At 55.0% G+C, this 16,978-nt stretch overlaps 1 protein-coding gene across 2 annotated transcripts in view; it reads left to right on the top strand.

The window, feature by feature from the left end:
* The window catches only part of LOC101835570 (cholesterol 24-hydroxylase), a 28,949-nt gene extending 13,938 nt beyond the window's left edge, over positions 1–15,011 (top strand). The window contains exons 6-15 of one of the 2 annotated variants that reach the window (XM_005068343.4): positions 3,494–3,632; positions 4,181–4,291; positions 5,065–5,215; positions 5,457–5,519; positions 7,872–7,944; positions 9,768–9,852; positions 10,192–10,302; positions 13,092–13,180; positions 13,751–13,817; positions 14,283–15,011. In XM_005068343.4, coding sequence (XP_005068400.1) covers positions 3,494–3,632; positions 4,181–4,291; positions 5,065–5,215; positions 5,457–5,519; positions 7,872–7,944; positions 9,768–9,852; positions 10,192–10,302; positions 13,092–13,180; positions 13,751–13,817; positions 14,283–14,453 — 1,060 coding nt within the window. In that variant the 3' untranslated portion in view covers positions 14,454–15,011. The remainder of the gene's footprint in view (positions 1–3,493; positions 3,633–4,180; positions 4,292–5,064; positions 5,216–5,456; positions 5,520–7,871; positions 7,945–9,767; positions 9,853–10,191; positions 10,303–13,091; positions 13,181–13,750; positions 13,818–14,282) is intronic. The other variant, XM_040742518.1, reaches the window with a different exon arrangement.
* The last annotated feature ends 1,967 nt before the right edge of the window (positions 15,012–16,978 follow it).

Below are 16,978 nucleotides of genomic sequence, written 5' to 3'. Positions count from 1 at the left end.
TTTGGCTGTAAGGTCCCTCCAGATTCTAGAATCTAGAATGAATAATCTGTAGGGTCTGTTTGGACATTCCCTCCTGAGCCATCCCTGTAGCCTCTCCTATGACCTCCCTGCCTCCATCTTCTTCCTTCAATGCATCCTCCTCACTGCCCCGGACAAATGTCAATAAAACTCAGACTTATCCCACCCCACTGCTTGGTGGCCTTTAGTGGTCAAATGAAAGATGGAGGTCAGCCCTTCATCCCTAGTCCACCCCTGCCATGCCAGCTTCTTGCTCCCACCATCCTGGAGCGACCATATTCTTGTTTATACCACCTCTGCGTGCTTTCCCTAGGGAATTCCTGCTGTCCGTGTGATACCTAGATGAGGTATTCCCTCCAAGGTCGAGCCCATACCCCATCATGACCCCTGCCACACCCAGACAGTGTTGTTTCCCCAACCAATCCATCTCTCTAATGAAATCTTAGTCCCAGAAATAGGAGAGAATCCTGCCCGTAACTTCTGTGCCCACACAAGTGCAAGGTACCACATAAGCTCTCCAAGAATGCTCATGAGAGATCTGAGGGACTGACAGAGGCTGGAACTTACTGGAGAGCGGCTTAAGGAGTAGCAGGGGAAAGTGAGAGCGGTTACACAAGCCAGCTGAGTGCTGTGGTCCCTGCCCCCAGTCATGAGGGGAACATAGATTCCAGCCAGATGGTTCTACCCACAGGGTCTAACCACAGAACCAGTGGGATGGCTCACCTGGTAGAGATGCTTGCCACCAAGCTTCAGTTCAATTCCTGGACCCATTTGTTAGGGGAGAACCAATTCCTGCAAGTTTTATCTCCCACACAAAATGTTAAAGAAGAAAACCACTGGTCAGTCTTCACAACTCCTTTCAGCAAAGAGGACCCCATGTCTGACTCCTTCATTTCATGCACTTCCCATGGCATTTACAAATATCTCTGGGACCCGGGGAATAGTTTCGCAGGTAAAATTCTTGCCATGCGAGCATGAAGACCAGAATTTAGGCTCTCCGATCTGGGTGGGTGTGGAGGCCCACCTGTAATCCCAGTACCTGGGAGATGGAGGCAGGAAATCCACAGGGCAAGCTAGCCGGCTAGACCAGCTCAAACAGTGACCCGTGAATTCAGCGAGAGACCCTGCATCCACACACAGGTGGAGAGCAATAGGGAAAGACACTCCATGCCAACCTCAGGACTTCACACACTCACATACATGTTCATGGGCACACCCATATGCATGTGCACATACATTATGCATACACTCCTACCCTACCCCCTGAACAAAAAGGTCTACACAGCACCATGTATGGCTTCTGGGCCCTCTCATGTGGCAGGATGTCCATTAGCAGTTTTGGAAGTTCTCACCAGATGTTAAGGTGCCACCCTAGAGAGGGACATTTCTTTGTAAAGACCTATGTTGTCAAGCCATGGGGAAGAGACTTCAGACCATGCAAGCACTGAGAGGCTGGGTAAATCCTGATTCTCCAATGAAGAAAATACAGGAACGTCTGGCTCAGTCTCCAGCTGTTATCCCTACAGGATGTCACTTTAAACAGAACTGTGAGAGTACACTCACACTTTCTACTTCCAAGATTTCACTTTTACTAGAAGACCTTGGTCTAGATTTTCCTTGTTTTTTGTTTTTTCCAGAAAAGCTTAGAGTGTTGGGGCCAGCAAGATGTTCAATGAGTAAAGGCACATGCTTGCCGAGCCTGGCAACTTGAGTCTGATTCCTGGGATCCACTTGGTTGAAGGAAGGAACCAGTTCCCCCAGTTTACCCTCTGACCTCCGCATGGCACTCATTTACATGTATGCTGCGCGCGCACACACACACACACACACACACACACACACACACACAGTAAATAAGTAAATAGATGCTGAAAACAAGAGACCACAGGGCTGAGGCTGTGGAGGCTGCCCCACCTCCCCTGCCCTCCAGCAGCTTGCTTAGCTTACAGTGGTGGCCAGAAAGTCAGGGTTGGCCAGCCACACACGGCTCACACAGTTCACCAGACAGTGATTGCTAAAAGCAAAACCAAACCCCCAAAACAGCCACTCAATGCATCCCTGAAGACTGCGTGAGCAGATGAAGATAAATCAAGGTGTTGGGAGTATGTATTGGTGCTTGAGAGAGACTGTCCTGAGGACCATCTGGAAGCTGGGCGGGTGTCCAGGTGCCAACAGGAGGGGGGACAGTGGGGGGGCTTGTGCTCAAGGGTGGGTTGGAGCCTTGGTCTTTGCAGGAGGGTGCTGTTGCAGGCAGAGGTCAGCAGGGGGCAGAGACTGCCCCCTCCCTTCCCCAGGGGTGTTTTTTTGTTTGTTTGTTTGTTAACCTTCCTAAGAGCAACAGATGCTTCCAGGATTTTGGGGATGGGAAGGAAGAGTGCTGAGAGATTCTTCTAGGGAAGGCTGGCTTAGGATAAGATGCTCAGCTGGCAGCAGCCAGGAAAGAGTCACACCAAGCAGGTGAGGCCCCAGAGCAGTTTCTTTCCTAATTGAAAAATGTTCTTTGTTTCTCTTTATCTTACTAATGTTTAAAAAGCTTTTTGTTTGGAAATAACTCCAAATTTCCAGAGAAATTTCAAGATTAAGAATGTAGGACAAAGAGGAGCCTGGAGCGATGGCTCGGTGGTTAAGAGCACTTGCTGCTCTTGCAAGAGGACCTGGGTTATCCCCTGACCTCCACGTGAGCATCCAAGTGCATGTACGCATGCGCACACTCAAGTACCAACACCCATGTGATGGCTCACAACTCCAGTTTCCAGGGGATCTGATGCTCTCTCCTGGCCTCCACTGGCACCTGGCATGTGTGTGGCGCGCTTACATGCATGATAAAACACCCATACACTTAAAATAAAATCACATACATCTTAAAAGAATAGGACCAAATTACCCATGTGCCGTTTTCTCAGATTACTATTAACCACTACTAATTATAAACGTAAGTTTCTCTTGGTAAAAGGTGTGTAATGGGAAATGTGCCATTCTCCCCTCCTTCCTCCCATGGTTGCTGTTTGTGAGTTTGGGGTGTATCCCTCCATGAACCCTTCTAAACTCTGTGCTTGGGGGATGTGCCAGGGCAGAGCTGGGTTGCAGATGGCATCTGGGGTCTCATTTCCACATAGACTTGGGTCCCGTGGCTGCTTAGGGACAGGAGTGAAATGGGAAAACCAAAGACTTCAAATGGTACCCTGGCACAGGCAGGTGAGGGGGACAGGCGGGGAGTCAGAGCAGCTGTGCCTAGGACTGTTGAGGACCCCACAATGTCAGCACTGTCATAGCCCTTTGAAGTCAGAATGGGAGCATCACATTGGCAGAGGACCTATGAAACCTTTAAGTCAGGGGCAAAGGGGCAGTGTCCACTCAGGACTGGGTTCCGTTGCTCTAGCCCCAGTCTTAATCTGGGGTTAGTTTGGGAAGCTGGCAAGGCCAGAGTTCAGGGGACAGGGTGACCAGCCAGGGGACTCCTGTACTGCTTTCCCAGCTCCTTGGTTAGCCTGATGGAGACGTTCAATGAGAAGGCTGAGCAGCTGGTGGAAATTCTAGAAGCCAAGGCTGACGGGCAGACACGGGTATCCATGCAGGACATGCTGACCTGTGCCACCATCGACATCCTGGCCAAGGTAATGGTTGGTGCTGTCCAGCAAGGGTGAGGAGAGGCTGGGGCACAGGGGTCCTGGGTCCCCTTCTCTCTTCTTCCTTCTATAGCTCAGCTGTACCTGAGAGCAGCGTAGTGTCCATGTCTCATCTCATACATTCAGTGACCTAGTGTGAGATTGGGGTTCTGACTCCATCTCCAAAAAACGAACCCCAGAGGTATTGGGACTGGCTTCAGCTGGTCAAGGCAAAGGTGGATGTTCTCTGAGACCCACCTGTCTTCATGATCCTGTACATCCCCACGGGGTATGGCTGGGCCGGTCATAGTAGACTTGGTCATTGGGAACAGTGCACTGCAGTGTGGGTGTGCCCTCCTGAGCAAGGTCCCAGCTCCGGGAGAAACAGCATTGGGCTGGGGGGAGGACCAAACCGTCCACATAATCTTAGGACTTCCCATGGGGTCAGACTCTCCGTGGGTCACTGTCAGGCGTGTCTCCAGCTGCATGTGCCGGTCTCTGCCGGGACGCGCTGTCCCCACGCCTCCAGGTTTGACTTCGGCTTTCTCTCCCCACAGGCAGCTTTTGGGATGGAAACCAGCATGCTCCTGGGTGCCCAGAAACCTCTGTCCCAGGCGGTGAAGGTCATGCTGGAGGGGATCAGTGCGTCCCGTAACACCCTGGCGAAGGTACTGCCTGCTCCTCCGGCCACCACACTGTAGTTGTGCCCCTGTATGTGCTATGCGCCTCCTTGAGTGACTTCTTCAGAAGGGTCCTGTGTCCCAAATGACTTCTGAATCCAGATTTGCATGCTTTGCCTCAAAGTGGAAGGGCAAAATCAAAGTGGTTTAATGTAAGGACTTAACTTTTGTCTTGTGTTAAACGATCCCCAAAGCAGGCATTCTAGGGTGCTATGATGACTTCACCATGACAGATGTCCCTGGATTCTTCTGTCTTTGTGTCCACTGTCCTCCGCACCTCACCTCATTGTCATAAGATGGTTGTTGTAGCTCCAGCCATCACTTCCCTATTCCAGACATGAAGAAGAAGAAAGGGGAAAGGTGATTCCTGAGCCAATCTCCAGGCTCCCTTCTGTCTCTGAGGGGGCCTTCAGTCTCTGAGCTTGCAGCCCCCAACGCCCCCCCATCTTTCCAGCCACTGATTCTACTTTACTTCCCTCTGGCCCCAACTTCTCCTCGATGCAGCCCTAACTGTCTCCCTCCTTCAGGGGCCCTTTCTTCCCAGAGCTGCATGGAGGCGGAAGTTCTAGGGATTTGGTGCAGGAGGGGGAAGCTCATGCTTGGACACAGTCTGCCATCTTGTTCTGGTCTGCCTGGCTGCTTGATCTTTTCTAGTTTTATCTCATGTTCTCCCCGGCACACCGCTGTATGGATTTCCGGGTGGGGGCTGGGGAGGGAGCTGTGGACCTTAAGGGCCGCCTTGAGCTGGGGCTCTCCTTCAGTTCATGCCAGGGAAGAGAAAGAAGCTGCAGGAGATCCGAGAGAGCATCCGCCTGCTGCGCCAGGTGGGGAAGGATTGGGTGCAGCGTCGCCGAGAGGCCCTGAAGAGGGGCGAGGACGTGCCCGCCGACATCCTCACGCAGATTCTCAAAGGTGCGGGGTAGGGCACCCAAGAGCAAGGCCGGGTGGGTGGGTTGGGCATGCTCCTGTCCTCACCGTTGGCTCTGCCTCTGGCTTTGGAGAAAATGGGGCTCCATGAGCCGGGGGCCTGGGAGCCGGGGGCCTGGGAGCCGGGGGCCTGGGGGCCGGGGGCCTGGGGGCCGGAGGCCTGGGGGCCGGGGGCTTGGGAGCCAGGGCTGCCTGCCGTGGGGCTGAGCGTGTCCTTGCCTTTCAGCTGAAGAGGGAGCCCAGGATGATGAGGTCCTGCTGGACAACTTTGTCACCTTCTTCATAGCGGGTGCGTAGCTTATGGTGGGGATGGCCCAAGCTTTGCTTTGCTCCGGGTACCTTAACCCTGGCTGAGTTCAGGGGTTGTCTGAGCCTAGCTCCAGCAGGTCCCAGGAGGAGAGAGCCTGTCTGCTGCTGTCCTTGACCTAGCTGTTGATTGGGCTGTTTGGGGCACTGGCTTCTTTGTCTCAGGAGATCTTGGCTGTAATTTAGGGTTCCCTCATTTCAGGTTTATTAGGATTTATTGGTACCGATGCGTGCCAAGAACATTCATTCATTTGTTCATCCCCTTAGTGTTACTGCTCACCTAGAAAGCCACCCCCTGCTCCCAGCAACCTGGCAGGTGCCTCCTCAGGGAAGCCCTTGGAGATTACCCCCCAAGCACATTAGGCCCAAGTGGAAACCACCCCCATGCCCAGACCCTGCCTTCTGCCCCTCCTCCTGTGTGAGGCTGCATTTATCCGAGTTGATCTGGTGAGGGCTGTGCCTCCCACAATGAGGATTCCCTGCTCCACAGCAGTGAGACTGCGGTGTAGACACTCCCATGGTCCTGTGCAGTAGGGACCCCTCAGATGCAACAAGGTGAACAAATGCGGGGTGCTGGGAGGGCACAGGCAAACAGAGGAGGGACAAGCCATGGTCCATGGCAGAGGTGGACAGACAGGTCCAGCCACGTGGATGGGATGTGTCCAGGCGGGCAGAAGCCCATGCAGAGACCATGTCAGAGGGGACTACAGGGCGCCATGCCCACATGGGGTCAAAACCATCTCCGAGGACTGGGGGACAGCTTAGCTGGTAAACTGCTTGCCATGTAAATGTCAGGAACTAAGTTATGGGTACAGCATCCGCATACAAAGCCTTGCGCAATGGCATACAACTGAAATCCCTGTGCAGACGGTGGAGCCAGGGGGGATCCTGGGGCTCACTGGCCAGCTAGCCTATCCTATTCAGCAAGCTCTAGGCAGTGAGAGACCATGTCTCAAAAAACAAGGTGACAGTCCCAAGGGATGACTCCTGAGGTTGACATCTGGTCTCTACATACATGCACACACATATGCATGTTCAATCCCATGAACATGTCAGTACATGCATGTGCACACCTATGAATGTGTCAGTACATGCACACACATATGTATGTGCACACCTAGGAACATGTCAGTACATGCACACATCTATGCATGTACACCCTCATCAACATGTCAGTACATGCACACACATATGCATGTGCACACCTATGAATATGTCAGTACATGCACACACATATTTTTATGCACCACCATGAACATGTCAGTACATACATACACATATGCACGTGCACTGCTATGAATGTGGATTCCCCCACATGCACAAGAAAAGAAAGAAAAGTAAAAATAAAACTGCTTCCGAATGAACGGCAGGTCTTTCTGCCACTGGGAACCTGGGTCAGTGTGGAACTCCTGGAGAGCCTGAGCTTCCTTTCCCCCTTTGCGAGCTGGGACTGCTGATGCTGCCCATGCTTCCTCCTGTCTCCCAGGAGGACTGAACAGGCCTTCCTGTCCTCACATCTCAACCTGAGCCTTGGCCTGTGTGGAGCTGGGGGCCAAGGAGGGGGTGCTCTGCTGCTCACAGCTCAGGCTGCCCAGGGTACCCTGGCCACTCCTGAGCTGTCCTGGCTGGGAGACCCTAGGAGAGGTGACCTCCATGCACCAGCTGGCTGAGAGATGGCTTGCTAGTCACTGGTGGCTGCCTGCTGAGCGATTTGCCCCTCTCAAGTGCATTCATGAGACTCAGTGCCCCTACCCCCAGCCAAGTCACCCTTGGAGGGTTTTGACCCTGTCAACTTGATGGCATCCTTCCTGACTTGTTTTCCCCAAAGGACCCTGCGCTTTGGCTGGGGAGGTGTCCTATCAATCCCTGTGACTGGAGGGGCACCTCCTTCTTGGGCCTCAGGGGTAACAGAAAGCTTTGGGTAGACACCCAGAGGGCTGGTCAGGCAGGGCCATGAACCCAAACACTTTCAACTTTAAGTTCTTCCTAGCATAGCCTTTTTTTTTGAGATACTGTGTAGACTAGGTTGATCTCAAACTCAGAGACATCCTCCTGCCACTGCCTCCTAAGTGCTGGGATTAAAGGTGTGTGCCACCAGGCACATCCCTTTGGTTTTCTTTTCTGTAAAATGGGGACAGCTGAGCAGAGGAGAGAAGCAGTGGCTTTCAGAGCATCTAAGTGGAGGCCTGCGGCAGGCTTCCTCACCCTCTGGCCAGCAGCAGGAACGCAAAGACAGACAGACAGACATGGAGGAGGGAAGAACCTGGGATCACAGGGCAGGGAATGGGCAGCCCTGCAGTTCCGCCCAGAGTGGTGTCTTGCCTTCCTTCTTCAGGTCACGAGACTTCTGCCAACCACTTGGCATTCACAGTGATGGAGCTGTCTCGCCAGCCGGAGATCGTGGCAAGGTATGAAAGGGGCCCTGGGGACTGGCAAAGGGCTTTCTGATGTCTTCCCAAGGCCTACCTGTCCCACATGCCGTGGCTGGAGCCCTCCGAAGGATCTGCTTCCTTTACCCCAGGACCCTTGTGCTTGTTTCCCGGCCTTCAGGCTCTACTCTGTGTTTCCTCCTGAAGCACATGTCCACATCTGGGACCCTTGACGTAGCCCTCACCTTGCCCGTCCTTCCCACTCTACCCCCACTGCCCTAGCTCAGCAGTGTTTCTCTCTTCCTACAGTGCACGAGTATCCCAGCTGTGGCTGACCACCAGTCCTTTAGGTGGCAGGACCATGGAGGGTAGTGAGGGAGGGGGTGTCTTCCTTTGCACACCCCCGGAGAGCAGACAGAACCAAGCTCAGAGCCCTTGGCCATACAAGATGCTGTAGGAGCTCTTGGGCAGGGAGCAAGCATGGGTGGTCACCCGCACAAAGGGTGGAAGTGGCATGAGGGTATAAGAGCTTATTGGGGGCTGGATTGATGGCTCAGGGTTAAGAGCTCTGGCTGCTCTCTCAGAGGACCCGAGCTTGGTTTCCAGGGCTGGATTGATGGTCAGGGTTACAAGCTCTGGCTGCTCTTCCAGAGGACCCGGGTTTGGTTTCCAGCACCACATGGTGACCTACAACCTTGTGTAGCTCTGGTTCCAGGGGATCCATTGCATGCATGTGGTGTACAGACACACCAGCAGGCAAAGCACCAACACACACACAGTTTTTAAAATTGCTGATTGGATTTTTCCCATTTATTGGATTTTAAATAAATGTATATGTATTAATAAATGTGTGTATAGATACACTAGAAATATGTACTTTGAGGCAGATTGGGGTGTTCTCAGTGGCAGAACACTTAGTTGTCTAGCGTGCACAAGGCCCAGGTTCTGTCCCACATGCTGGGAAAATGTGTCACATTTGAACTATGTTTAAACTCAAAGTCCAAGGACACTGAGTGCATCGACACTGTGGTGCAGGCCTGGCTACCGCCCCATCCCAGGGCCTTTTCATCCCCCACCCAAAACCTCTGCCCCCTTAAGCAGCTGCACTGAACTGTCTAGGCGCCTGGTAAGAGGAGCACCAGACAGCATGTGTCTGCCTGTGCCTGGGCTACGTCAACTCAGCACAGAGTCTTCGAGGCTCATGCGTGTCGGAGCCCAGGTCAGAGCTGCCTGCCTTCTCTTTCAAAGACCTGGCTCCATCACGGGGGTGGAGGGGCTTTGGTCTCTCTGAACAGGTGACAAGCTGCTGCTTCGGCAGGTACCACCTTCAGAGCTTACCGGCTGACACCCTGAGGCAGTCTCCAGACCATAATTCTGATGTTAATTTTGTGGCGAGCTACCGCCCTGCTCTCCACAGCAGCTGTACAGCTTTCTGTCCTCACCCTGCTCCACCCGCATCCGTCTCGTCCTTGGCGTCATGCTATTTGTTATGTTCGGCTCTTGAAATTTATTTACTTCTCACTCGCTGTCATCCCGATGGATGTGAATGGTCCAGATGCATCCAAGGCCGGGCCCTCCCTGGACCGTTCTTGCTGGCCTTTCTGGTTGTAGCTGCCGGCAGTCCACTGTGGTGGGCGTGCTCTGGACAGGGCTGTGTGCTCCTTTCTGAGGTCACATCCGAGCATCAAACAACAGCAATGGCTGTTTTAAGGCCCCTGCTCCAAGGCTGGGATGCAGCTGTCGTTCCCAAGGGGAACGGCAGTGTGTGCGGGTGGGAGCCCCAGGCCCTGCTCTTTGATCTCCCTTCCTTTAAAGGGCGGAGCTTTCTCTCCAGAGGTAAATCTTCTTGTCTTACCTGGCAGGCTGCAGGCCGAGGTGGATGAGGTTGTTGGTTCCAAGAGGCACCTGGACTATGAGGACCTGGGGAGACTGCAGTACCTGTCCCAGGTGTGCGGTGTGGGTGAGCTGCCTACCGGTAGATGTGGGGAGTCAGACCCGCTGCCTCGCTGGGCCCTCCTTGGAGCCCCAGCCCCCCTAGATTCAATAGTGGGATAGAGTGTCCTCCCACCTCAGGAATGCAGCCAGGGTTGGAAAGTGGTCATTTAGCAACTGGGGCTGAAATTGCTCCTCCAGTGGTTGGGCACCATGGCAAGGGTGGTATTCTGGGAATCTGGGCCATCCTGGGCTGGGGGTGTGCTCAGTGGGAATGGCATGGGGACAGAGTACCTGTGACTGGCCTTGGGGTCTCCCGAGTCCCTGCATCCTCTTCTTGCATGACTCCTGTAGGTCCTCAAAGAGTCTCTGAGGCTGTACCCACCAGCATGGGGCACCTTTCGCCTGCTGGAGGAGGAGACCCTGATCGATGGAGTCAGAGTCCCCGGCAACACTCCTCTCCTGGTTCGTGGGGCCCTCAGGCGGGCTGGCCTGTTTCTTCTTCCCAGGGTGGACAATTTGAGTTCAGGGAAGCCATAGGCTTGTTACCATCGTGACAGTCACTTCCCTGGCTTCCCTGTGCTTGCCTGAGTGTCCCTGTGGTCCTGCCAGTCAGTCCTCTTCTACCCTCCACATGTCCAGCTAGCATGGAAGTGCTCCACACGCAGCAAGGCTTAGTCACTTTCCTGGGACTCCAGAGCTGGCAGGAGGGAGATACGGAATGCTCTTGGAGTCACCCGTGGCTCCATTTTGTGTGCGTGTGGGCACGTGTGTAAGATGTGTGCATGCACAGGGGTGCTCATGACTGTGGAAACTGCAGGCTGACGTCAAGAGCCATCCCCAGCCCTTTCCACCTTGCTCATGGAGTCAGGGTCTCCCAACCAAACCCAGAGCTCGCAGGTGTGGTGAGTCTCTCTGGCCAGCTTGCTCTGGGGATTTTGTTTCTGCCTTTTTAGGTTGGAGTTGCAACAGGGCAGCCATGCTTACCCAACATTTTAAATGAGTTCCAGGGCTCTGAGCTCTGGTCCTCAGGCTTATATAGCAAGGGCTCTAACCACTAGACCATCTCCCCAGTCTTTGCCCCTCCCTGTGGTGATATCTTGCTTGTACAAATAAAGGCTGTCTAAAGGTCAGAGAACGGAGCTCGCCACTAGCTAACCATAGAGGTCTGGAGGTCCTACAGATAGACAGGAAGTGAGGTAGCTGGGCAGAAATAGGATATAAGCAGGGAGAAACGGGAACTCTCTAAAAAAGTAAGGTGTGGTGGTGGCTTGCTCCAACCAGTTAGGCTTTAACTTGGTGGGGGCACATTTACCAGCAGCTCCGGACGCTGTGCTCACTGCCTTGACTGTCATCTGTGTCATCAAGCAGATTCTAGCACACTGTCCACAAACCATTTTATCTGTATGAGTAAAAGCTAAATCTGCCATGCATGCAGCATGCTGTACAGCTTGGAGATGGCCTGTGTTCCCTGGCGGGAATCTGCCATGCTGTGTTCAAGTCTGACTGGCATAGCATCTCTGCACTGTGGCCTGCATGAGCCCACTGCAGCTCTGTTTTATGTGCAAATTCTTGCCCCACGTTGGGTGCCATTTGATGATGGAGTTTCTGTACCACCTGGTCCCACAGCCGTTTTGCCTCAAACAAACACACAGAGGCTTATATTAATTATAAACTGTTTGGCCAATAGCTCAGGCTTCTTATTGTGTAGCTCTCTCTTAATTATTAACCCATTTCTATTAAAGCATGTATTGCCACAAGGTGTGGCTTACCAGTAGTCTCTGGCTGTTACTCCTTTGGTGGCTACATGGAGTCTCCCTTGCACAACTCACTGTCTGAGTTCCTCCTCCTAGCATTGTCCCTGTTTGGTAGCCCTGCCTATACCTCCTGCTTGGCTATGTCCTGCCTGTCCATTGGCCGGAACAGCTTTATTCATCAACCAATAAGAGGAGCACATATTCACAGCTCGCAGAAGGACACCCCCATCACCTCCCCGGCATTTTCCTAGCTCCTCTCCTTCCCTGTGGGCCTCCTCCACTGCTGTACCCTTGCTCCTCCTGCCCTCGACCTCTGCACCCAGACGGATTGTGTGCAGTTCTGCTGTGCTTGCTCCATTCACCCACGGATCTCATCGCAGCAATGCCCCAGCCTCTCACCCTCTCTGCATGCTACTCGCCCGCCCCAGGGGCCATCACTGTCCTCAGCGTAGCACTTGCCACTGCTTCGCCTGTGTCTTGGATGTGGAGAGATCCTGAGCGAGTGTGCCCACTCAGTGCCCATGAGGCTGTCCCTGCCAGAGCTAACGGAGGCTGCCGCAGGCACAGTGGAATGGTCAATACATAGGGACAGAATGAGCAGGATGAGGGCGCACACAAGGCTCTGATGTGTAGAGGAGGCCCCATCCCAGCTCCCTGGTCACCCCTGCCTTAGCCTCAGGTTCCTCATCCTTGCATGGTATTGGGTGGCAGGTACCAAAGCCAGTCCAGCATGGGATAGTGTCCAGCAAGTGCCCCTGGTTCATAGTAGGTCCCCTGGCTCCTCACCCCTGCCCCGTGCTGTCACTCACTCTCACAGCTCAGCTCCAGGCTGCTGTTCCCACAGGGAAATGAGGGGGGCAGGCCCAGCATGGCCAGTGCCCACAGCCCAGTTAGGGGGCACCTTGTTTTTCTGGGTCTAGACGCATATCCCTTGGGTTCCCAGGGTGTAGAGGGTGGACCAGCTTCCTCAGGAGGCACCGCGAGTTCAGGTGAATGTGGTGGGGTTACAGCTTCCCCTAGCTTCTGCTCCGAAGGCTGACGTGAGCCTGAGGTGAATGTGGTGGGGTTACAGCTTCCCCTAGCTCTGCTCCGAAGGCTGACGTGAGCCTGAAGTGAAGGAGGGGTCAGCCTCCAGTGATCAGGAGGAAGGTGCCTCCCAGCACCAGACCCCAGTCTGTGGCCACGTAGTTACTGGGTGACTTCAGGTAAGTCCCTGAGCCCTGTCATCTGTAAAACAGAGGTGACTGGCTGCCACAGAGGATGATTTAGCACACCCTGATGGTAATGGCTCTGTCAGTGTCCCCTCTCTTCCTCTTTGAGGTTTTCCATGGGGAGAGTGGATTGTCACATGCATCTAAATAGGTAGAAAGGGCTGTGTTCCACATCAACGGTGTGTGTGTGTGTGCGTGTGTGTGTGTGCGTGCGTGCGTGCAGTGGATTGGGAGGTGCAACAGGAATGTCCTGGGAACCAGAGATAGCAGCTCCTTTGCCCGGCAGTTCAGCACCTATGTCATGGGGAGGATGGACACCTACTTTGAAGACCCACTCACCTTCAACCCTGACCGCTTCAGCCCTGGAGCACCCAAGTAAGTCCCTCAGTGAGCTGCCATGATGTCTGTGGGGGAAGGCTTCTGGGCTGAGCTCTCTGTACTCACAGAATCCATTCTTCCAGAACCCTGGGAAGGAGGCTGTGGGGGACATCAGGGACAGCGGGTCACTTGCTGCCTCAAGTTCCTTTTCTGCTTCCGTGATAAACACTCTGACAAAACTGACTTAAGAGGGAAAGATCTTGAGGCAGCTAGCCAGTGGCTTGTTCAGCACGGAAGCAGGGAGGCTAGGGAATGTTATGTCAGTGCTTGCCTTACTGTCTACCTTATGCAGTCCAGGATGCCCTGCCCAAAGAACGGAGCCACATGCAGTGGGCGGGGCTTCCCACCCGATTAATGCAATCAAGATAACCCTCTACAGGCTTGCCTCCTCCTGGCTTCCAGTACTGCCAAGTTGATGATTAACACTAACCATCATACCTGCCCAGGGGCAGAGCTTGGCAACTTGCTGAGGATGGCTGTGCTCCTGGCCCCAACCCGGGCATAGGTGGGGATGGTTGTGTGGACACCCTGCTCCTTGTCCTGACCCTGAAGGGCCTCTCTCCACAGGCCTCGGTTCACCTACTTCCCCTTCTCCTTGGGCCACCGCTCCTGCATCGGGCAACAGTTTGCTCAGGTAGGAGGTGGAGGGTCTGGGGCCTCCAAGAAATGACTGCAGGGTGGGGGCCATGCTGGGGGGCCTGAGGCGTGAGGCTGAGTGTGCCTGACAGAACGAGAAAGGAGAACCTATGTATGCATTTGTTTCTCCCCCATCTCTCTCTCTCTCTCTCCTCCCTTTCCCCGCCCTCCTCATGGTGTCTGCTGCTTCCCTGTCTGTCACCTCTCTTTCCCTCCCTCCCTTCCTCCTCTTTCTCTCCTCCCTCCCTCCCTCCCTCCCTCCCTCCCTTCCTCCTCTTCCTCTCCTCCCTCCCTCCCTCCCTCCCTCCCTTCCTCCTCTTCCTCTCCTCCCTCCCTCCCCTCCTCCTCTTCCTCTCCTCCCTCCCTCCCTCCCTCCCCCCCTCTTCCTCTCCTCCCTCCCCTCCTCCTCTTCCTCTCCTCCCTCCCTCCCCCCCTTCCTCTCCTCCCTCCCATGGCCCCCCAGATGGAGGTGAAGGTGGTCATGGCCAAGCTGCTTCAGAGGCTTGAGTTCCGGCTGGTGCCCGGGCAGCGCTTTGGGCTGCAGGAGCAGGCTACACTCAAGCCACTTGACCCAGTGCTGTGCACCCTGAGGCCCCGGGGCTGGCAGCCTGCACCCCCACCCCCACCCTGCTGAGCTCTGGGTGGGGTCAGACTCCTCGGGCCAGGCCTCATTGGCCCCCACTGCTGCCGACGGCCACCCACTGGCACCCCTGACCCTTCTTCTGCCATCTTCCATGATGGCTCCTGGCAAGCCCTGGACCCTCTCCTGCTTCACACCCTCAGTGCTTCCTGTCACCTGCTGGCTTTTCAGCCCTTTCTGGTGGGCTCTGCCTGATTCCCAGCCACCACCACCACCACCACCACCACCACCACCACTGCCTCTCCTGAACCTCTGCACTGGCCACACCCTCAAAAGAGACGCCCTAACTGTTGTTCACTCCCTAAACTCTTCACGTGACACATCCCCCAGGAAGGCCTCCTTGCTCCCCATGGCCGGGCCAGGGTCCCTCCTCGTGCTCCCTCGGTCCCTTGTGCTACCTCTAACACACTGACCACACTGTATTGTGAATGACAGCTCCTGCCAGCTGTGAGTGCCACGGGGCAGCGTCTGTGCGCACGTCGCCTCTGAGGCCCCCGTTGCTAACTAGGGTCTGGAACAGAGTCGGTGCCCAATAAATGTGTGTTGACTGCATGAATGAACGGCCGCCCCGGCCACGATGCTCTCCTTTCTTCTGGGTGTAGGGTGGGGTGATGAGGTTGCTCCCTGGGGGCTGGCACAACTCTGGAAGCTGCCTGCTTACAAATGGCCCTAGAGAGGCCTGGGCACTGTGCAAGAAGCCTGTCTGTCACCAGAAGGGTCCTGCTTTAGCAGGAACCAGCTCCCTATGGGTAGAGTCTGTGCAGAGGGTACTGAGTGGCTCTGGGATTACATGAGGGGTCCTGGCATCAGGAGCTTGATTTGAGGGGGGGTGTGACTGGTCCTTGTGGTTGAGGTGGCATCCATACCTGCCTCACACCTGCTGACCCCGTGGGCACAGTGTTATACCTACTGACTTAGCCGGAGAAAGCTCTTGGCAACCCCGATGTTTGGGAGTGTGTCAGACCTCGTAGAGGAAACCCTTTTATAGACTGCTGGCGGTCATGGGCTCTAGGCCAGTCCAGGGGTGGGAGCCTGTGTCAGCGACAAACGGCCCTCACCCATCAAGGCCCCTCCTGCACACTGGGGAGGTGGAGACCTGTGAGAACTCCCCCTGTCCAATGCCTCTCGTGGTCCTTGGCTGTCTAACAATGGCTCCCAGAAGCTTCCCAAGGGACAGATGAAGAGACCAAGGTCAAGGTAGACAGTGACTTGCTCCATACAGCTGGGAACAGGTAAGTGTGCGCCTAGGTTCCTGGCCTGTCCCTGGCACAGACCAGGTTGTCCTGCACCAGGACCTTGGTCTCAGCCTCTGAGGGATTGGGGTGATTTGGTCTCACCCTGTCTCTTTCCTGTGCCCTGAGCAGACTCAATCGCCACTCCCTGAGAATAGCCAGGCAAAGCCATCCCTGACTTGTCCCCTCCAGCCCTTTCCCATAGGCACTTCACAGGGTTCTGTCTCTCATGTGGTCCTCAGCCCTGCCCTGCCACAACTCCCCCGCCCTGCCCCGGGCACCTGCCCCATGCCTGCCAACTCCTGTTTGCTTGGGCACCTGCCCCATGCCTGCCAACTCCTGTTTGCTTGGTTGACCCTGGCAGCAGACCCCACAGGACCTCCCTAGTCGCCCACCCGAAAGGGTCACAGGTCACTGGACCTCAGCACTGTAGAGGCACAACCTGGCCTCACCTGGAAGATCAGTTCTTTCCAGAAGCGTAAATTGCCCACGTTAGCATCTTCTGGCTTGGACTGGTCATTGCTGAGCCTGAGCCTTCACACCTCCCGGAGGACGGGAAACGGAAAAGTCAGGACCACAGTGGAGTTAGGACATACTCATGGCCCTTCACAGCTGTCACTGCAGGATGGACAGACCGATGACAGGAAGGGCCCTCTGCCACGCCCTGTAGGGTTGATGTCCTGCTCAGACTCCCCCCACCCCCAGCCACTCCCTACCACACAGTGGGCTGTCTGTGAGGGGCAGTGTCTCAGTCCAGCAGAGGTCAAATCCTGACCCTACCTGTCACTGGCTTTGGAGCTTGGATTTCAGTTTCTTCATCCAAATAGGACAGATAGCAGGACCCACTTCTCTGGGCTGGTGGAGAAGTTAGGCGAGTTCTCACATGGGGTGGAGCTTGGCCCAAAGCCTGTGAATCCCTCCTGCTGGCCATTATTAACATCTTCCCTCCTAGTAGGGAAGGGCAGGCTTAGGAAAGACTTGCAGTCCCCAGAGGAGCCACATGGGGCCACTCTGGAGCAGCTCTGGGATGGGTGCTCTGCGTCTTCCACACCCTGCTGGGGACCTGGGGTTGGGAGGTGCCGGGACGGTGTCCTGCTGGCCAACAACCTGACCCCCAATTTTCAATACCTTTCCTAGAGATGGGCCTAGACTGTGGGTATGTCAAAAGCCAGCTGGAACTCAGTGCACAGATGGGATCGCTGGTCAGCAACGCACGAATGGCAGGGGCCGAGGCCAGGCTCTCCAGCTGCCTGAGATGCCCTCCCCAGGGGCTCTGGAGTATTGCTG

Source organism: Mesocricetus auratus, unplaced genomic scaffold, assembly GCF_017639785.1.
Source record: "Mesocricetus auratus isolate SY011 unplaced genomic scaffold, BCM_Maur_2.0 Super-Scaffold_15014, whole genome shotgun sequence".
Lineage (NCBI taxonomy): Eukaryota > Metazoa > Chordata > Mammalia > Rodentia > Cricetidae > Mesocricetus > Mesocricetus auratus.
The sequence above is the reverse complement of the archived record's forward strand: the minus strand, read 5'-3'. Positions and strand labels throughout refer to the sequence as shown.